General features: G+C 37.5%; 1 protein-coding gene across 1 annotated transcript in view; it reads left to right on the forward strand.

The window, feature by feature from the left end:
* The window catches only part of TMEM131 (transmembrane protein 131), a 94157-nt gene that overhangs the window by 15444 nt on the left and 56390 nt on the right, over positions 1-22323 (forward strand). Inside the window, exons 2-3 of the mRNA XM_068182694.1 lie at positions 4779-4840; positions 16220-16260. Of these exons, the coding sequence (XP_068038795.1) occupies positions 4779-4840; positions 16220-16260 (103 nt within the window). The remainder of the gene's footprint in view (positions 1-4778; positions 4841-16219; positions 16261-22323) is intronic.

The following is a 22323-nucleotide window of genomic DNA, read 5'->3' on the forward strand; positions in this document are numbered from 1 at the left end:
AATAGGATGTGTTTGAGTAAGATTTCTCTATTAGGTGTATAAACTTGTGAAAAGATGCTGCTTAAGCTTTGAGGAATTTAAATTAATTCAGCTGCTGTTGGTTTAATTTTTGTCATGTTAGGTGTTTACTGTCAAGCACTGTGGTGTTGTTGGAAAGGGCTCTGGTAATCATGACTAGATAGTCATGATTGGGCATGCTTTCACTGTTCCAGAAAGCTCTGGTTTGGGGACTGGGGGCTATGCTTGTGTTGATTGGTTTTCTTTTGCCATTTTTTAACGAGTTTGGAATGCTTGGAGAGTGCTGTCAGTAGAACAAGCTGTTCCAGAGCAAGTGGAAAGACTAGGTTCATGGTCTTTTTCTGATATCTTTTATGGGCTTTTCATAGTAAAGCTGTCTTAATCAAAGAAGTTGCGTTTTAAAGGTTGTAAATTGAAAACAGAAAATGAAACTTAGAGTATTTTTAGTGTTAGGTTCTATGTATTCTGTTAGTAGTGACCTACTGTCTGAAAAGAGAAAACCAAGAATACACAAGCTAGAAGCTGAAAAAATTTGACCCTGAAATAATATAATATCCTAGTAGTGAGAGTGACTGAAATTGTTACAGAGTCTGATGAATCTCTTACATTTGCTTTTTGCAGAAGTTGAAAGGATAGAGGTTTTCTTTCGAGAGGAATTTATGTATACCTCTCAGAAGAAAGTATTCTGTTCAGCATAGGTGAAGAGGAAATGAGACTAAGATTCTTCTGGCCTTGAAATCTGCGGATATGAATATGTATCCTTTTCCTTCTTTGGTCCATGAACATTTAAAGTTTGACTAATAGCTATTATAATAAGCCTTCAGGGCTTCAATTGCCTGTAGGGTCAGGAAGAAATTATTTTCCTAATACGTAATTTGGCTTCTTGGCTGCTGATTTGTGCAGTGGCAGGGTCACGCTGTGAGAGCTGAAATGCTTCCTACCCCAAATATTATGTTGTGCCCCTCTTGCAGCAGTCACCAGTCATGGGGCAGGGATGACTGAAATGGCACAGGCAAGAGTTGTCAGTTTGCTGCATTTTACTATTCCAGAGTATTAAAGTACTGGCTACAGTGTTAGACTGGTAATAGACCATGATGGTATCAGCTCAAGCTTTGGGAAGAAGTTCTCCCAGGGGAAATTGTTTGGGACTTAGCAGAAAACAGTCATCTTCCTCTGTAGCATGGGGAATGGTTCACCTAATAAAGCATGCCCAAGTGATCTCATACTTAATTACTTACAGTGACTTTGCACATTGTTAATAACCTATCGTCTGTTGGTGACATAGGTACTTTGTGTAAAAGGGCAGTAAAAACTGGCTTTGGGCTTGCATGGCAAAGTTTGTGAACTTGCTTAGGTCAGGTAGCACGATGGCAGAAGATGAGCAACCGCTTCTAATTCTGGAACAGGCGAAAAAGTACTCACAAGGGCACTGTCAGCATTTCACTTTGAAGAAGACTTTGTCGTCTTTGTGGTCTGTGTTGGATGGTTTGAGAGCTGCTCTTAGAGGGATTCGGATGACTCTTCATGACTCGTCAGTGGAGGTTTTTTAAAATGTAATTAGTTTTGCCTCATTTGAATCAGGTGATTTGTTGTTTCATCCTGAGTTGAGAGAGAGTCTGAGAAGCCAGTTGCAAAAACAAGCTTTCATCTCATGAAGGTATATGTATTTACTTGCCATTTCCTTGCTTTGATGAAATAACCAATAAAGAGAAATGCAGGCTTGAAAGTTAGTCTGAACCAAAATGAAAGGTATAACCACAGCAGCTTCATCACCATCTTGGTTGAGATGTGTCTGCTGTGAAATGGACAGCAGCCAGGCTTTGCAGTGCATCTGACTTCACCTGGCACTGTCATCTGCTCTCTGAAAACATTTCTTAAATGATATAGCGGTGAATAGCTCTTCTATTTAACAGTGTTAGCTGCTCAAAATCTTCTGTAACATCTGTTGCTTTGTTCATAAGTTGTGAAGATGAAATAACTGAAGAGTGGCTGAAAATGTGTTAGAGGCTTACAGAAGGTCTCTCTGCATTCAAGATGCTTGGGTGGAAAGCTTGGGCTAATTTCTGAGGGCTTCAGTGTGTGTTATCCTTGTGGAAGAATTGTTGCTGCTTTCTCCTCTTTGGACTGATAGTTCATCGTATTTAAATCAGGGAAAAAAAGCCTCAAAAATACTAAGAATTTGTGATTAGGTGAAATAGCTTTTATATTATGCTGGTTGTTAATAGATCATTTATATAAATGTTGTTTTCTAAAGACTTTTTTTTGTTTGTGCCTAATGTCACAATCAAGTGCTGTGTATTCTCTGTTTCCAAACTAGAGATCTAGATAGCAATAGAATGTCAAAAAGTCCAACTTCAGAGGTGCAATTCCTTTTGATTAATAGGAAGGTTTGCTTGTATCTATAATTTTTTAAATTGTGAATGCTGAACTTCCAATAAATCAATTTCATGAGAAAACATTTCATTCTGTATTTCTGCCCAAGTTAAAAATGGAGAATTTTCCCTTTGTGCTAGTTAATCTGTAATTTGGGGTTCTTGTGCAGAGGATAAGCATGACACTTCTGTGAAATCACTATTAACTATCAAACTCTGCATTTAACCTAATGTGTCAAAGCTTTGTTTTCTTACGTCTTGCACTACAATACACTTGCCCTTTTTTTCAGTGATTTTAAAATCAAAATTAGACCATGAAATGAATGTCTTGCATCATATGTATTGTCAGTTAAATTGAGAAGAATTCACTTGTTCTTTGTTCTGGCATTAAACTTTAAACTGGCAGACCAATTCCAGTAATTTAAGTTTTAAAAGCACAAAATTTCATAAATTGTAGGACTTGATTTTGTAACAGCTCTTCAAATGCTCTTTTGGTTTGTTTGGTTTTTGTTGTTTTTTATTTTAATCTTTTACCCTATGTTCTGCATAGCTCTTCAGTATAAATGATGGGCCAAACTCCTGATTCTTGGATCAAGGATCAATTTTTGTTTGTTTTGAGTAACATTAAGGTAATGGCAATAAGCACACACAGAAAAATACTAACTTATTGCTGACAGTACTGAGTGGGATTTCTCATGGCACTGTGAATATTGCAGTGTCAGTGTAAATATTGCAGGATGTGTGTTGTGATGAGCTCCCCCTTTCTCCTCTCTGGTGATTCTCCCACTCCACTGGAGTTGGGCTTTTTTCAACCTATGCACGTTAGAATTGTGTGGTATGGTATCTTGAAAAGTAATTGTATAAAACTTTGTTGTTTGGGGATCTTTTAAATTTGTTTCAGGTTTTTACATACTAAAAGAGACTTTTGGAGATGACAGCAATCTTTGTCTTATGTTAGCTTTTACTTTGGGTCATATGAAAGGAAGGTTGTGGAGCTTGTGCCTTTAAGGAGAAGGTATTGAAATGTGTGGGGAAGTCAGGGATGCAGAATGGGCTTTGCAGACAGTGATATGTTAAGTAGCATAGTGAATTTTGGGTACTGAGTGAGGTGTCACCAAAGCAGCCTATGAGGAAATGTTTGGGACAAGGATGTGTCAGAGCTAATGTTTCTCTATGTGGTAAGTGCCTTTACTACTGTCCACCAAGAGTGCTTTTTGTTTTTCTGAAAGTACTGGCACTTTTTTTGTTTAAAGCATCATGGAGTGGCATTGTTGGTGATGTTATAATAAACAAAGATTCAAAGTGGGAGATAAAGGTCTGAGTCTCCTTTTTCAGACTAGGATTCAAAATCCACCTTCCAGAAGCACACAGTGTGCTTCTGTGTACTGGGAGATCTTTAATTTCTTCCTGTTGAAGTTGTTCCTCTTTGTGGAAAGAGAGGAATGTTATCACTCTCTACTTCATCTAGCACAAATGGCACATGGTAAAGACAGTCATGGAAAAAGGACCTGGGGTAGAGGAGGAGTTACTTACAGAACTTTTTTTTTAAAATACAATTTTCTCATTTGAGATTACTGCTGCATTTTATTGTAAGACCTCCTGTGTGTGTATGTGAGTAGATTTTTGGGGAAAAAAAATGTAGAACTTTTAGAACCTTTCTTTCCTCTTTAAATCATACTCATTCTTGTACAGATTATTATATTTTATAGGAAGGGCAATGCCCTTATTTCTTTGTCTTTAGAAGAAAGTTGAATTCCCTACATTTTAAGAGGAATTGAAAAACAATTGCCTGACCAAACATGTAGAGGAAATGAGTGGAGTGTTTGAGGATCTTATATTTGACTGAGGCATGAACTTTTCATGGAGTTTAATCTTATGGTACAAACACTTCTAAACTGTTTCAAATTTTAATATGTTCCTGTCAAGATGGAGAAGATTATTGCCATGCCAAGGATTAGACTGCAGTGTGAAGGAGGCTTTCCAGATGTACATTAAAGATTATTTGTGTGTAAACCTGAAACAGAAATTCTGTTTGTGTCTGAGCTCTGTCTGAGCTTAGCTGTATTAAACTCATTTGTTCAGGAACCCAGCCTGTCGTATTTGTTGAAGTTTGGAGTTGGCTTGGAACAATCACTCTTTTTCGGGACCCTAGAAGAAGTCATTCCCTTTGGAGTTTAACATTTTTAAGATAAAAGACTAATTTGCCAAGTGTGGTACTTCTCAAGCAAAGTTAGCGTCACAGACTTGTGTTTGCTGTTTTGGAAGATTATGCATTATTATTTTGGTTTGTCGTAGCTATGTCTAAAAAAGATGTTTAAATTTTTATTCTGATTTAGTAAGAAAATGGATTTTTGTTAAATTACTTATTTATTTTGTTTTTCTTTGCAGCTTTCATCCAGTCGGATGGCATAATAGAAATGCTACGTTTTGATGAAGGAGACCTATTGCAGGTATGTAGTCTGAGTTAATAGTCTGATCTAGCAATGTTGCATCTTTTTGACAGCTGCTTTTTGAACTCATGGCTTTGTGGAGTTCTGAAAACAAGCAAGCATTAAGCTCAAGTCCACAGAACCTTTGAACTTTCTAGTTACTTTCTAGCTGCTTTCAACAGTATACTTCAGTGTGGCCAGAGATTCTGGTTTCTTGATGTTTTGTCTTGGCAAAACTCGTGGGTTTTACTACATGTTCTTCTTTCTTCCTCAGAAAAAGTGGGGGATACTTTGTGCTTAAGGCTCATCTTGATCTAGAGTTGGGATGCAATTTGCTAACTCATCTGTAGGAACTGCAAGTGTTGCAAGATTCACAAACCTAAGGGCAGTTCTTGGGACCCAGTTACCACTGGGTTTCAAGAAATTCTAATTACTGCAGTGAATTAATTACTGTTGCAAATAGTTGTTTTTCATGTATAAGTTGCCATTCCTGTCAATTTTCTTTTGATCTGAGTCAAAACAGGAAAAAAGTTAATTTTAAAGAATATATGCTGAAATTTTGAGATGGTGGTAGTAGCTAGGATGACATACATAGGGTAACATGGCTTGATACTAGAGCTACATAGCTGTGAGGTTCTATTGACTAGGATTTCAAATGCATGTATTTTGTGGATTGCATGTATGTTGAGAATATTTTTCTTAAAATTCCTTGATGGTCTGCTGCTTGAAAGGGAGCAGAGTTGTTACTAGTGCAGTGCTTGATTTATAATTCCTATCTCCTGTGTAGTTGAGAAAAGTCAATATATGCATCAACATTACGTGTTTCAGATTTATGATGTTGTCTTTTTTGTTTTTACCCTGCCTACCAAGTTGTTTAGATTGTTTTTTTTTTTTCTTTCTTCAGTCCTCAGTCCTTAATGTAACTCAGGAATATCTTACTGTAGATGTTAAGACGGTAATGTACAAGAGTAAGATACTTCAAAATTACATAAACTGGTCACAGGAAACATTGCAGTTAAAAGCAAACAAGAAACCCCCACTACAAACCCCTCAAAAAACCCCTCCCAAATCCAAATGCCCTTCCAAACAAGCAAACAAAAAAGCATCAGGTTCTTCATTAGCCAGTTGTTCAGCTGTCATGTGCTAAACGTATTCTCATAGTAGATATCTGTGCATAGGCTTCTGTTTGGATGTGTAGAGTGGTAGAAGTTTTCTATATAGTGGTTACAGTTTCAATTATCAAAGCTTTCAACTGTGAATATTTCTTTACTTGCATGAAGATACCACATATCACCATAAATACAAGGAAAAAACCCACAAGGCTTAGTTTCTTTTCTTTTACATGCTCTACTAGAACATATTTCGTTTGACACAAGGGGTTTAATAAAAACAACAGAGACATCATTGGCCCAGTGTTTAAGGTAAAGATGATAGATGATAGGTAGTTGCATTCATTCATCTATATTTTAAGTGTTCCTTTTTCACCAGGATTTTTTTTTAAGCTAGTTCAAATTAATTTTAAAAATCTGTAATTATCTTACTCATTTTAGCACTCTATTAACCATTGGTTCTTAAACTAGAAAGTAATGGTAAGCTGCTCAATAAGTCATATAAAGATAGGAAAGTAAAAGGATTGTTAATTATACTAACTATTGCAAGATGTAGCAATATTATTATGGTGGGCCAAAGTCAAGCAATTCTGCATTGGGCTGCCACTTAATAAGTTGTTGAATGTTTGATTTAAAACAAAACGAGACAAAATTTCTGATAAGTGGTTTGTATGTGTTATGTTATGGTTGTGGCTCTTCAGCCAAACATACCTATAAAAGTGAAACCACTTCCTTTCAATGAGAATGATGGCATATATTGTTTTCTCTAGCCTACAAATTATTTGTGTGTTTTCATGTCGTTATTAATATGGTGACATCTTGTGAGTACTTCCTGCAATTAAAAAAAACAATTACACTGTTGTGAGACTAGATTTATGTCTTATGAGCAGCAGTTATTAAGGTTTTAAACCTACTGTGATGTTTCTTTTTTGGCTTTTCCAAAAGCTTTCACAAATGTCTGTTGTTCATTACAAATACTGTGATGTAGTAGTAAATCCGTATTGTCTAATGTTATGTCACCTTCAAACAAATGTTGTGGGGTTTTTTTTTTTTAATATAAAAAACAACTGATTCAGTACATAAAGTGATGAATAATCATTGAGGTATCAAGCCATCTCCAGTCTTGGTTTATCTCGACTTCCCTCAAGAATCTGATATCTTCACAGCGGAAGCAAGCTTTTTCTTGTTTGAAAGCTGCTTTACAAGTAAAGTAAATCAAATGCCAAGCCTTGAATAATTTTATTTTTAGGGATTCCTGCCACTTCCTTCCAGTTAGTGATACTTGTTTTGATTCTGGTTTTTTGTACTAATTTGGAGTACATACTGTTGGTAAAATACTACTTATGTCTTTCAATCACACTTGAGGAATTTTGTTGTAAAAAATGAATGTGTTGAAACATTTAGTGTGACCAGTCTGACTGAAAACCACTATTTATTGAAAGAGAATAAATCTTTAAATATTTAAGTAGAAAAGCATTTCATTGGTAAATATAAACTGACATGGAAATTTCATGAGCTCATGCTACTGAATAGCTAGCAGAAGTAGAGACTGTACTCTCTGGGTGTGGACTTACACTTTGTGGTTTAGAAAGCGCTATACTGTGTAGTTCAACCTTCTGAGAAAAGTGAGAATTCTATTCTTTAGCATATGTGTTCAGATTAAAGGTTTATATCTAAATAAATTTATGCTAGTTCTGCCTGTGGATTAAATTAAAATAACAAGGGAATTTCTTAATTCTGTCTATTCACATGAATTGGTCCCTTTAAGAACTCAACTTTTTGATCTCTTCAAATAATTCATTTAGATCCTGAACATAGGGTAAGAGTAGTATTAATGAAAATGCAGTGTAGGGTTTGGGATTTTTTTCAGTAGCAGGTGGTTTGCAGATGTCTGTGTAGTTATTTGGCACTTCAGAGTTTTAGACTGGGTTGATTGTAAAGGACTTTGTGAGATCATGTACTCATTTTTCAGGTGATGTTGTGTGTAGATAGGCTATACCTGGCTATAGCCTGACTCTTGTGTTCTTAAGACATCCAGAGAAGTGTCTAAGTTTCATGCCTAAGCTGGTTTTGCTGCTGCTTTTTCCTCAAAGGTATGTGTACTTGGGTTTTTTGTTAGGTTGTTTTGCCTCTTCATCATGATAATTTTGTGCTGAAATCTACCTACAGCTTCTTCATGCAAGTTTTTTACAGCACTCTAAATTTTTTACTGGATTTTTATTTGTCACTACTTAAGGTGTAGCATTTATTTGAGACATTGTGCTCAGAGAGAGGACAGAGTAGTTCCTTCCCTGTCTAGTGACGCTTGTTTTAGTAATGCCAAAATGAGTTGTGAGTTTTGACAGCATTTTGTTTGCTCATATAATTTGTATTTCACTGTGCTTTCCAGGCACATTTTTTCTTTAGTGTGCTGTCAGTTATTCCCTTCCCAGTTCTAGATTTAAGCTCTCCTTCAGCTGAACTTTGCTACGTCAGTGTCAGGCCATCCCCTCCATGTGTTGTCCTGATTATTTGAACCCTTGTGCAGACCTGACAGATGCTTCATGTCTCTGACAATGATGTCATCTGCAGCTATTAGGAGGGCTGAAATAAACTACAACTGTTACTTTTAAAAATTTGTCCTTTCATGTTAAGCCAACATACTAGCTCACTTTTTGAGGACTTTACTTTGAAAAATGAATGGTAAAGGAAAATTTATTTTTCAGAGCAAAGTTTTCTTTTTTAATTCAGACTGTTTGGAAAGTACTTCTGCTTATGTCGTAGTATTTTTTAGTGTTTTGCTAAAATAAGAAAAGAAAGTGGCAAGACTTTTCAGTCAAATTTTCTTAACATGAATCTGCCACAATAATCGTAAGTGTTTGCAACCATTTTTCACAGGTAAACTCCTAGAAATTATTTTACTGATAATTACTGGTTTGCAGACTAGCTGAAACAGTGGGAATAAAGAAAGCCTGTGTGCTTAATACATATTTACTGTCTTTGTTCATAAACTGCTGTAAACTGCTTGTTACAAAGACTGATAGCGAGAATTAAAATGGCCCTACATGACAAAGAGACAGGACCTTAACCTGACTTGCAGTGGCTTTGTAACACAGAAGACGTGGAAGCGAATTACCTTTGTAGGACTCAGCTGTGTTGATCTCTTCCTGGTGGAAGTTTAGTATTTTCTGCGTGATCTATACTTAATTCCCAGTGGCACGGCAAAGAATTCTCTTAACACAAGTGGCAAGCTTTCAGTTCTGGTGTATCAGCAATAGTGTTTTCAGGGAGTAAAGTCTAAGCATGTTCTTTAATTAACTCTAATTTTCATATTATACATTGACTTTTTAAAGGGATTTGATGTGATCTCCATTGATATCTGTGTAGCCAAAGTGTTAGGAATGCGGGCTTGTAGGTGGGCAGTAACGTGGCTGGACCATTGTCCTTGATGGATGTACTCCACAGGACAGAGTTCAGCTGGCAGTTAGTTGTCTGGGATGGAGCTTGGTACTGAGGACAGCATTGCTCAGTGTTGTCTTTGGCAGCCTGGTTGGTGGCATCGAGAGTACTCTCACTAAGTTTAGAGACGCTACCAAATTGGCCAAAGTAGCTGTTACATGGAAGGCAGGGCTGCTATTCAGGGGCCCTTTGGCAGGCTGACAGGAGCCTCGTGACCTTCCACTCCGACAAATGCAAAGCCTGCACCTGAGAGGGAACAACCCTGTGTGATGGGATCGACAAATGCAAAGCCTGCACCTGAGAGGGAACAACCCTGTGTGATGGGATCGACAAATGCAAAGCCTGCACCTGAGAGGGAACAACCCTGTGTGATGGGATCGACAAATGCAAAGCCTGCACCTGAGAGGGAACAACCCTGTGTGATGGGATCGACAAATGCAAAGCCTGCACCTGAGAGGGAACAACCCTGTGTGATGGGATCGACAAATGCAAAGCCTGCACCTGAGAGGGAACAACCCTGTGTGATGGGATCGACAAATGCAAAGCCTGCACCTGAGAGGGAACAACCCTGTGTGATGGGATCGACAAATGCAAAGCCTGCACCTGAGAGGGAACAACCCTGTGTGATGGGATCGACAAATGCAAAGCCTGCACCTGAGAGGGAACAACCCTGTGTGATGGGATCGACAAATGCAAAGCCTGCACCTGAGAGGGAACAACCCTGTGTGATGGGATCGGCTGGGCCGTGGCAGCAGCACTGCAGAAAAGACAGGAGGGGGGTTCTGGTAGAGAACAGGTTGAACGTAAGTTGTCCACGTGCTGTTGTAGCAAAGACAACGGCCAGCCTACTGATTTGTGAACAAATGTGAGCCCAGAAGATAAAGGGTGTGATTTTCTCCCCTCCTGCTGGGCTGCAGTTGAGTATTGTGTCCAGTCTGGGCTACCCAGTGTGAGGAAGGCCCTGCTACACTGGAGCAGGCACAGCAGAGTAATACAGGATGGTTGGGGGCTGGAAGGCATCTCATGTTAGGATGCATTCTTTCAGCTATTAGGAGAAAAGACCAAGAGGAAAACTGGTTGCTGTGGGCAGCGTGGAATTAACAGGCACCAGATTTTTCATTGTGTGCAGTGAAAGGATGAGAAACTTTGGACACAGATTTCCATGCAAGAAAAAAAAAAAGACTTTTGAACTTGAGAATGTTCAAACACTGGACCAGGTTATTAAAAGAAGTTGTAGAATTTCTATCTTTTGAGATACCCAAAGCTCACCTGCACTGAGATCTCCACTGAGCAGCAGCTGACTAGATGGCCTCTGGAGCCATGTATTTCCCATTTCCCATGTGTGTGATTTTATAATGGAGTAAGAGCCATCTTAGTTCATTGCTATGGCTTGTGAGCAGCTGAAGGTCTTCTCCTTCTTGTACTGGAAGAGTTGCCATCCCCAGGCTTTAGATTAAAAATAATTGGTGCTCAGGAGTGACTGTTGCAAAGCCAGTGTCAACAGCTGTTGCATCAGCTACAGTCAACTGATGAGGTTTTTGTGAGCTTGGGTCATGAAAGACCAAGGCAAGAATTACTTCAGTCCACTTTCAGCTACCTTTCAGATTACAGCATTCGTTTTTTCATTACCTTAAGCGAGATATATCTCATTAATTAAAGTTTAATTATACTAGTTGTTAGCATACAGCTCATGAAGGTTCAAGAACAATGAAGATTTAAGCTGCTATTTGTGAATCACTTTTGTAGCTATCTCTCAACATTTAGTTGCAAGCAGGACATACCTCTTCTACAAGAATCCAGCTATGAAATAGCGAGATGTAAAATGTTCTGAGTCTTTTAACTGCAACAGTCTTTTAAATTGGTGTGGATACTCTCTTGTGTAGGAATATAGAAAACTTTGGTTGTTGAGAATTTTGTTAATATCTTAAAAAAATATATTTGGTGTTGGAAATCCCAGGTCTTGAACTCCAAGAGGGTCTGCCTCCTTGCATTGCCCCAAATGTCCTTGTTGAACACTTCTGAGCTCTACTTTAGTTGCTTAAACGTAGGTGACCAGTGCTATTTGAGATGTCCTGGGCGTCTACATGGACCTGGCAGATGTGGCACAGGGTGTAGGAGAAACTGTGTCCTTCTGGATGTCAGTCTGGGACCAGGCAGGCTGCCCTAGGACATTTATCTCAAGTGGCAGCAGATGCCTATGTTTAGATGACTGAATGTAGTGCTAGGTAATATGACCTCTTACCAAGAAGTGAAGAATAGCTATTATAACAGATTGATGAGACATTAAAATTAACTTGGTGCTTGTGACTCTTTCTTTGTTTACTGGGATTTTTTGTTCTTATGTTCTGGCTGAACTTAACAACATGGGTATTTCTTTAGAGACGGCCTTCAGGCTGTAAGGTATGGATTTTGATTCTCCACGTATGCAAGATTATTGTCTGGTGTCTTCCATAATTATACTGAACCTTTAAAGTGTACTTTGAGATACAGATTCTCAGTGAAATCTGTCTTGCGAATATAACCCTGTGGAGATAAACTATTCTTGTGTCTTGAAACCATGGTGTTGGCTGACTGCCTTCAAAGTTTCTAACTCACTGTGTGCAAGTTTTCTCAAGATCTTTATACTGAAATCCCTTGATTTATAGTTTAATCCTACTAAGGTTATGTAAGAGATTAAATTAAAGCATGATACTGTTAGGAGCAACAGCCTAAACGTTATCTGCTGTCTTTAAATTAAAAAAAAAATTAAAACTAATCATCTGTCTTCAGGTCTTGAACGCAGCCTGTTGGGTGGAGGGATCATAAATGCCCAGTACTAGTAAAAGGGGTGATTTTTCCGTTTCTCACTTTTTCCTCACTCAGTTGTATATTTCTGCTGTTCCTTTTGTGCTGACCTTAGGTTTTGTTGTTAGGAATTTGGACTGGGAAATTAATCCAATTGAAGGTATTTTTTCCTGTAACTTATAATATATCTTGAAATATTAACAGTGTACACATGCATCATACTTGTTGACCTGTAAATTTCAATATTTTGTTACTTGTAATGCTTTTCCAGTACAGATGAGTTTTAATAAATGTTTCATATAAATCATATTTTGCTAATTCTGCTCGTTTACAATGTATCCTTTATGGAAGGAAAGATTAAGCTGCATTTTTTAAAGAGCATAGTTTTCTTTCTCTTAACCTGATAAACCAATAGTATTAAGCAAAGCCTATACAATAAATAATGTATTGATCAGGTACATGGCTTTAGTTCCTGACAGTTTTGTGCAGTCACACAGGAAAAATAGCAGGCCAGACTGCAGTACAGTAGGTCCACAATTATACCTGGAGATCAAATTTAAAAAATAAAAAAGTGTTTAGGACTTGTAACTGAACACAGTTGTATGTTTTTGTTTACTGCATGACTTGAAAGATTGACGTGTAATAAAAATGAGTGGTAATTATAGAAACTGCCACATGCGATTTATTTTTGGTTTAGTTCCATGATGCTATAGTTGCTGAAGTTGGTATGCTATTTCTTTGCTCTTGATTGATGCTGATCCAAAAAACGAACTTAAAAAACCCCAGCAAAATCCACACAACAAAATAATCACAAAAACAAGCAAACAGAGTAAAAAGCGAGCAACTCGTGCTCAAAAAGCAGAAAGTGTAATTAAAATGAATTTATAATATTGCTGTGTTTAATGGACATCTGAAAGCAAACCCAGGCTTTTCCTTGTAAGCGTGAATCTTTGATGGATTTTTGCTCTTAAATATATCTCAGAAATACCAGTCTTAGCAGACTGATTTATGATTTTAAATCTGATCTACAGATATTCAACTTAATATTTTCATAGCAAATCAGTAATTTCAGAATATAGGGGAAAACCTTGGCTGTGCAGTCAGGTAATTCAACTCCTAGCAGTTAACTACAGCCATGGCAATGTAATAGTTACACTTTTGTTGATTATGAGTATTTCCATTTATTTCTGCATTTTTTCTGGAGTTAAATTTGATCTCCCCTCTGTCTGCAAGTTGGCCTGGGTGGGATTTTAGACTGAGTCTAATATTCGTGCTACTGACAGCCAATTATGATGCATACGAGTACGTATAACTAACAGCTTTCTATGTGAAATTATTTAATACCTAATAGAATGTGCTGTCTTGTTAGAGCCAAAGCTAGTTGTCAAGGATGGGACAGTGCTGGTAATGGCTATTTTAGATGCCCTGTCATAGGATCTGAGCCTGTTAGCACCATCATCTGACTGTCAGGTAACTGCTGGTAACTTAATTATGTGCCTTAGTTCTGTTTTGAAAGAAAAAGAAACCTTCATTGTTGAAAGAACTGTTTTATTTAATTTTAGTGATTAATGTGCTTTTAAGGACATTGGTAAAGATTACCAGGTTTTATATGCAGTTTTGTATACCTGTTAATTTAACAGAGTAAATCTGGTCGTTGTGGTTTAACTCGAGCTGGAAGCTCAGCCTCACACAGCTGCTTGATTTCCCCCATGGGATGGGATGGGGGAAAGGAATCTGAGGAGTAAAAGTGAGAAAACTTGTGGGATAAGGTAAAGACACTTCAGTAGGCAAAGCAAAATAAAGAAATCACGGAATTATAATCTCAGAATATTCTCAGTTGGAAGGGACCACAAGGATCGAGTCAAACTCTTGGCTCTGCACAGGACAGCCCCAAGACTCACACCATGTGCTTGAGAGCATTGTCCAAACCCTTCTTAAATGCCTGTTTCTGTGCCAAACCACCCTTTGGGTGGAGAGCCTTTCCCAATACTGAGCCTGAACCCTCCCAGACACATGCTGTCTCGGAAGTCATATACCCACTGTCCTCTTCTCTAGCCAGGAGGTTTCTCATGGTTCAATTGAGAAATTAATGTGTGCCAGTTTAAAACTGGAAGGTTTCCCTTTGTCTTTCCAGTCTGAGGAAAATATAAGGTATGGAAGGAAGAGATCTGCCTTTTTGTGTTTAATTTCTTTAGATTTCAGGGCTAATTAACTTGTTAATTAGCAGGACTTCCTAGAAAGTGTTAGATAGAAAACATTTTGTACCTTAAGCGTTCCTCACTAAACTAAAACTGATTTTAAATTTCTTCCTTCATTTTAATTGAATTTCTCTTACAGCCTGTTGTAAATTGTTTCTGAATAGTAAATATTTATCTGTATCTTACTGGAAATAGAAAATGGCATGTGGCATCAGAAGTAAAGAAGCTGAAATAAAAGCTTATCAGTATATGGGTAGTATACTTTAGCTAGGAGAACATGGAGAGATGTGTAAGATTTTTTTTCTATTCAGTAAATTAATGGTATTTCAATGAAGATTAAGAAATGGACTGACTGATTTCCTAATTACAGTACAAATGTAGGTAAATTTAAAGGAAAGCTTGCTGACTTTCAAATTAAAGCAACATAGTATAAAACAACTTTGGTTGTTTTGTAGTCTTTTCCTCACTGAAGAAAAACTGCACTGATTATTCTGTACTATAAAATGTAATTTCATATGAACCACTTCTTGCAATGTCCTTTAAACAGGGCAGTCTGACTCCCTTTATCAGAGGTTTTAAACAAAAAAAATATAATGAATGTTCTGTGTTGCCTTTCAAAATTGCAAATAAATTCTCAAGTTACAAACAGATTAGCTTTGTTCTACTATGGTAGATAATACACTTTCAGCTTTCTTTAGTTTGATGCAAATTGGAGAGTGAGTAAACCAAATAACTTCATTTTAAATCTGGAACGCTACTTAGAGTTACAATCCAGAATTGATCCTTGACATGAATCAAACATAAAAGTTTGTAGACTCAATGATTTAATAGGGGTGATTATAAAGTTTCCAGAAAGTGTCTCCAAATAGCAAAATCAAATTCCTCTAGTAAAGGAATCTATATTTTAAGTAAAGACAATTTTTAAGAAACTATTTAAAAATACTTTTAGCTTAGAAAAAAGAAAGAAACAAAGTGTAATTTTTAGCTGAAATAAGAAATCAGTGAAGTGTCCAGCAAAAGGGACTTGATTTTTAGTTGTGAAATGAGACACAAGTTTGCATTCCCCTTGCAAACAAGTGACATCCTTGTACTGGAGGTGAACTGGTCAAGGTGCACTATGGACTTCATCAGACCTGTGAGCTTTTTTCCCACTCTCATTCTGGTTGGCCATTAAATGTCTTGAAGAGGATGACTAAAATCCTCAGTTTGATCTCCAGATCCTGTGGGAAGACAGAATTTTTCCAAGTCTGGTATGTTTTAACATCAGCTGTATCAGAAGGACACTGCATACGCAGGCTTCTAAACCAGTTGGTGTTTCTTAGGCAAAATTAAACTAATTGGAAGTCCCTAGACAAGCTAACCTCCACGTTTCCAGGTAATTAACTGAAATGTCCAGCAGAGTGGAAGGAAGGGTATGAATAATAGAGGCTAGAAGATCATTAGCAGAGGAGGAGATGTTTCCTAGTCAAATGGAGATTATAGCCTTCTTTGTTTTCTAGGTGTTAAATTACATCAATGAGATAATTGGCGGACTTTTCCTTGTAGTTTGTTTCTTTCATCTATCTATGCTAGATTTTTCTTTTGCTCCATACAGTGTTTTTTCTTCTCTCAGTTTTTAGGTTGCTAAGTTTCTGCTTGTTTTCTAGTTTGTGGACATTGCTACCACAATTCTTGTCCAAGACCAAACTCAATTTCATTAATTGGAAAAAGCCAATTTACATTTTTTGCTCCAGTTCAGAACTTCTCCTTTTTGCTTTCAAGCTCTGATTTACTAACTTGTTGCAGTTGCCAGGTTGTTTGGTTGGGTTTTTTATCTTGCTGGTGGTAAAATGCTGTTGGCCTCTTAAAATTTTTTTTTTTTTTTTTTGCAGACTGAGACAACTTTAGGCCTCAGTTCATATCAACAGAAAAGGTAAGCATCTTTCTACAAGTTTAATACAGACTTTAATTGTAAGATTTGTGATACTTTTCATAAGAATAATTACAGTTTAGTGTAAAAAAGATCAAATACAAACAATGTGGATTTTTTTTCCAGTTATTTTTCTCATACAGAGGAAATGGAGCTAAAATGTGAGATAGTTTTTAATATTGAATGGTTTGGGTTGGAAGGCACCTTGAAGATAAACTAGTTCCATCCCTCTGCCATGGGCTGGGTTCCTGTCCCTCACTACCCTATCAATAAAGAACTCCTTCCTAATATCTCATCTAAACCTTCTCTCTTTCAGTTTAAAGCCCTTTCTTCCTTGTCCTAACACTAAATGGCCCTGTGAAAAGTCCCTCTCCACTTCTCTAGGAACCTGTTTTGGGTACTGGGAGGTGCTCTAAGGTCGCCTCAGAGCCTTCTCTTCCTCAGGCTAAGCAGCCCCAACTCTCCCGGCCTGTCTTTGTAGGAGAGAGGTGCTTTGTCCTTCTGATCATCTCTGTGGCCCGTCATGAGGAATAAAAAAAATGAAGAATTCTTTGCTGCACTTTGTAATGTATGCCACAGAGTAATTCTGTAATTAAACTGAGAGTCTGCTTGTAGGTTTTTTTAAAGTCATTTTTCTGTAGTTTCTTTTATTGAGGAGAAAGTTTGCCTACTTCAAAAATTCTTGATGTACTCTTTGAAGAAAATCTTGATGTTATTTTTGACAGATTATTCCCTGCATTCCTTTGTCCCATCATAGACTCATTGAGGTTGGAAAAGACCTCCGAGATCACCAAGTCCTACCTTCAGCCACGTGCCACCATGCCCACTGAGCCATATCAGAGTTGTACATCTGCTCATTTTGTGATGGTGATTTCAGCTCTTCCCTAGGGAGGCTTTACAGTACTTAAGCACACAGTGATTTTTTTCTGAATATCCGAATCTCCCTGGCACAGCTGGAGGCCATTTCCTTCTGTTCTGTCTCTGGTTGCATGGGAGGAGGCTGACCCCTGCATGGCTACAACCTCCTTTCAGGTGGTTGTAGAGAGCCGTGAGGTCACCTTGGAGCCTCCTTTTCTCCACTCTAGACAACTCATGACCCTGTGTTCTCCTCTCCTATCCTGAAGACATTATCTGTTACTGAAGACTTTGCCATGTATTATATCTGAGAAGGAAAACAAGTGGCCTCTCTTTTCGCTGGTCCCTAATTTTTCTCTGAAGAATCATCAGATATTCTTGTTTGTTTAATGAGTGCATTGAACAGTAATAATCAAGCTTGTTTCTTGCACAGTAGCATTCAGCAAACTGTCACAGTGCATTTTCAGTAACTACATTTATGTTTTTTCTACGACCTGTTTTCTGTTCCTTTTCAGGCAATCTAGTAAAAGAATTTTCCATTTTGAATGAGTTCCTATTTTACTGTGTGTATAGTTGCTTAATTGTGGGCTTAAGATCCTTCTTTTTGCAAGTTTTGAAAACTCTATGGAATCTCCAGCTATGGACAGGAATGCAAACACCTGTGCTGCAGTGTGTCAGTCAGATGGCAAGTAGAGAACATGAATTTATAGGAATGACAGTCGAACAAAAGATAACAATGATTAGTGTATTTCTGTGTCTTGCATATAGCCAGACTTTATGGAGATTCTTTAAATGGAATAGTATCTTGTTTAAATCATGAAATCTCAATGGCAGAAAGAAAGTACCTATCTTGGCATCCATAGATTTGGGGCAGTATTGTTTCCCAGAAAACAACTGAATTTGGTGGGTCTTGACATTGAGGCCATGGACTAGATTGCTTACAGGATTTTTTAATTTTAATTTCTCAGCTAAGAAGATTGCTTTCTTTATTGGAAACTTCAGTGTTCTAGAGTGTGTTCTGTTAAAACACTGGTTTAGGTAACTGAGAAATAGTCCGTTCCACTTAAGAGTGCAAGCCTGTTTGAAGTCCAGTCACAATGTGATGGAGGTCTGCATCACAAGGTCTCTGATGCCATGTTACATAGCAAGTACCAAATTTGCTTTCTGTTTTTCTCTCTCACTGGTGTTACTGGTTTTGCATGAATCTTTCCTTTAAGTGTTTTTCTAGGTAGTTTTTTTCAATGGCATTGCTAAAAATAATACTTAACTTCTCTAGATAGCTTGTTGTTCCTTGTCCTTATTAGAGATTATTTCTTCTTCTTGGTATAGCTTGCCAATATTTTTTCCCTATTCAGACAGTTTATTCAGTTCTCTGATCTACTTTTTAGAACTAAGTGGAAGGAGGGAAATGAACTAGCAATTTAATTTGTTTTGTTCATGCCCATGGCCAGGTTACAGTGCATCTATTCAAGCTTCTCCCTGTTCTTTCCCCAGACACTCCCCCTTGGGAATTGTTAGCTTTGAACTTTGTCTGTTGTGAGTGTGTTTTCCTGATAGAAAGTTAATATTGATATATCTGAGCCAGCTACTCTCTGGGTAATTTATGAAAAAAAAAAATCTTGCTCGTCTTTTTATTCCTCTGCATTTTTAGCAGCAGCTTCTGCCAGATACTGAAGTGGACAGTTGTTTTGTGGAAGTCCACTTTCTCACTGAACCTGTGATTAATACCCCTATTTCTTAAAAAAATTAAAATGTCTTTTCTGATATATGCAGCTCAGCCTTATTTTTAAATTTTAACTAGTTGTGGATGCACTCAGGTTACTTACAGAACATTTTTTAGCTCAAAAAGTCTGCAGTGGCTCTTTCGAGGATTCTGGCACAAGAAGTACCCCCTGTGAAGTATTGGCCAATTTGTCATTTTAAAGGTTCACATAGTTATTTTTAGATACACTTTTATTTGATTTTGTGGTAATGGAAATAAAGTAGTGGCGTTCTAGGAGTTCTTAGAGTTCTAAGAGTTGTCAAATAAAATCATGAGAATTAAGCTGTTTTACAGCTTAATTCTGCTGTCTTTATTTCTTTACAATTTATGGCACAAGAGAGGAAATAAAACCCTTAAGCAACTGCCGAAGTCATGTGGGAAAAATTACATGTAGAGTATGCTTATGCTTGAATTTTCTGCAGTAGCAATTAAAGATGTTACAGATAAGATTCCACAGAGCACATAACTCCTACAGAAATCCCAGAACAGCTAGAAAGGTAACGTGAGGATACAGAGACACAGTTGCTACCCAACTTTGCAGAAATCTTTAAATACTGTATGTGACAAGCCTTTTCTTCATCTCCAAATGCAAAAATGTGCATTGATTATCTAAAATTGAGTGCCTAGTACTCTGATAAACAGCAAAGCATTACGGAAGTGCTGAAGAATATCCTTAAGACAGAAGAATATTGTGGCTTAGCACCAATGGATGCCCATATCAGCTACAGTGTCTGCAGGCATTGCTGTTTTGGCCACGTTTATGGCATCATCTCTGACAAATACTATTGAGACATGAAGTTGCACTTCAGTGAAATGCATCTGGGTAGCAGCAGTATCTTAGTAGTTGAGGTAACTGTCCGCTCAGATACAGCATGGATGGAGCAGGGAGGATAATGATCCTGCTGGGGACTATGCGTAGTTCACTCTCATCTCATTTTTAACATCAAAACTCTTGCAGAAGGAAAAAGATGCTGAAGACATTTACATTATGGGATCAGGTGACTCCTGGCCAGTTATTAGTCTGCTGGTGCTTGTTGGCAGATATCAGCAGTCCTCTCTTCCAGATGCATCTTTTCTTTTTCATGTTGTTCTTCTTGTCTTTAAAAGTTAGAAAACTTTTAAAGGAGGAGGAGTAGGGAAGGAAAAATGTTTAAATTGTGATATAAGACCGGGAGCCATATTTCTACATGCATGCAATAGTAATTAACTTCATGTCATTGTGCTGTAAAGTTGCCCTACCCAGGGGTGTATCCAGCCTTCGGTGAGCAAGTGCCCAGCAGAGCAGACATGATCATCTTTTCCTTGTCTGCTGTGAGTTTACTCATGGTGGGCCCCTCAGTAGGCAGCGTTTGAATCCCAGTGTTGCTTGCTCCCATTTAAATCTTACTACAGTTGTTACTTTTATTATAATAGTTGGCATTGATTATGATGTTGTTGCCTTAACCAAACTTTAACCAAATGTAAGAAATTTTAAAAATCTGTGTTGTCCAACTGACTTTCCAGAATAATATAGCTCTATGTCCTGAGAAAATGTTGCCTAACCTCTACATGTATGTGGAGAACTGAGTTTGTTATAATAGTTCAAGTTAGGCCAAGTTACTCTTGAGAGTGTTTTCAATGCATTTCAAATAAAGATATTATCACTTTTGTAAATATTGTAAATATTTTTTGTATTTTTCCATAAAAACAATCGGTATGTCATTCTGCCAATAATTACCAACACAAAAGAGGTGCTGTCTAACTGTTCAGAGTTTTAATTTTGGAAGAAATGGACAGAATTATTTTGAAGATCACTTTAAGATGAGTGGTTTTTGTTTAGCGTTACCTTGACAATGGAGGTACAGGAGCTTTTTGACCTCTTTCATTTAGAAATGCATTCTAAGTGGTTTTTAAAATCAGACTGTTAACTCTGAAGACATACTAGTCACTTGTTTTATCCTTATGAAACCTAACTGCTAGTATAGTTTTCCAGTTGTATTCTCCTACATCCAGTGTCTCTGTAAACTTCATTTTATTGAGCATTTGTCCTACAATGAGCTTTGACTTTAGCCTGAGAAGGTGTACCCAAGCACTCTCTTATAATTTGAATTTTTTTTGTAGACCTGAGTACAGTTTTTCCTATTGGTGTCTTGTATTTTCACTTCTGTTGTACTGTGATCTGCACACACATGGCATATGTACACACACATACATACATCAGTAGCTAAAGCTGACTGGATGTACTAAGCCCACTCCTGTCCACGTAGTGTTTTATTATTCTGATGTGGACAAAGCTATTTCTAGTATCTGGGCTCTGTAGCACTGAAGATGCTTTGACATCCAAACATAGAACACTGGAAATTGATTAGCACACTGCATATTATACTTGAAGTGTGAGAGTTCAGTCTCAGGGTTTTAGTGAGTCATTGAAACATTGTAATTTTATTTAAAATTATTTTGATTTGATTTTGATTAAGGATACAATTAGGATTTCCTAGCCTATTCTTAAACTTTTACTTCTGTAAATAGCTTCCTTGTTGAAGTGGTTCTGAAGTATGGAGAGACATCTGAATTTGATCAATAATTACTTTCCTGGAATTGCACTGGATGGGATTGGATTGATCTTTGCTCAAGGCCTCAGCTTTCATAAGACAAGCCACACGTGCGTGTCCCATTTCCTGGCTGCTCCTCCGTGTTGAGGCAGAGCTGTGTAGTTCTGGGTAGAGCTGGGTTTGTGGAGTAGCTTCCCTTACCAGGACAAGTGGCTGCAGCTCTGTCTTTGGACATCTAGGAATGATACAAAGTCAGAAAACAAGGATCTAAACCAGTAAAAAAAGCATTTGAAGGAAAAAAAAAAAAAGCAGCTCTTGGTCTTGCCATTCAGGAGCCATTGATCTTCTTCTGTTCTTTAGTCTTCATCTTTTTTTTTTTTGTGTTGTCTCCCTGTTTCGTTTTTTTTTTTTTTTTTTTTTGGTATGAATAGGATTTTTACTCAGCTCAATTAAAGTGTTACAGTTACAGAGATGCTTAATTGTGGTCACAATCACATCATTCTGAAATACAAAAAAATCTTCCAGTCAATGAAACTACTTTGTCTATTTTACTTAAAATTTTTGTTGTGGGTTAACTATTGTGCTCTATATAACTGTACTGATAAAATAGGCAGTATTAGAGACTGCTTCCAGGTACTTTGTTGGGTTCACTGCTGGATTGTTTGAGTGCTATTTAAGTTTTGGCCTTCACCTACTAGAATTCTCCTAAAGAGTTTCCTGGGGAAGGTTAGTATAAGCAAAGCTGAGGAAGGTTTACAGAGCGGAGTCATTGTCTTCTAAATGTTGCAAGTTTTGAGCAGTATTGGGTGTTTTCTCACATGTGGCCGCAGTACCTTCAAATGCATCCAAGATTGCTTATGTACTAGTATAGAAGTAGCTGGAGAAACTCAGGATGTGTATGTTAATTACTGTTACACA

Source organism: Anomalospiza imberbis, chromosome 2 (genome assembly GCF_031753505.1).
Source record: "Anomalospiza imberbis isolate Cuckoo-Finch-1a 21T00152 chromosome 2, ASM3175350v1, whole genome shotgun sequence".
Taxonomy (NCBI): Eukaryota; Metazoa; Chordata; class Aves; order Passeriformes; family Viduidae; genus Anomalospiza; species Anomalospiza imberbis.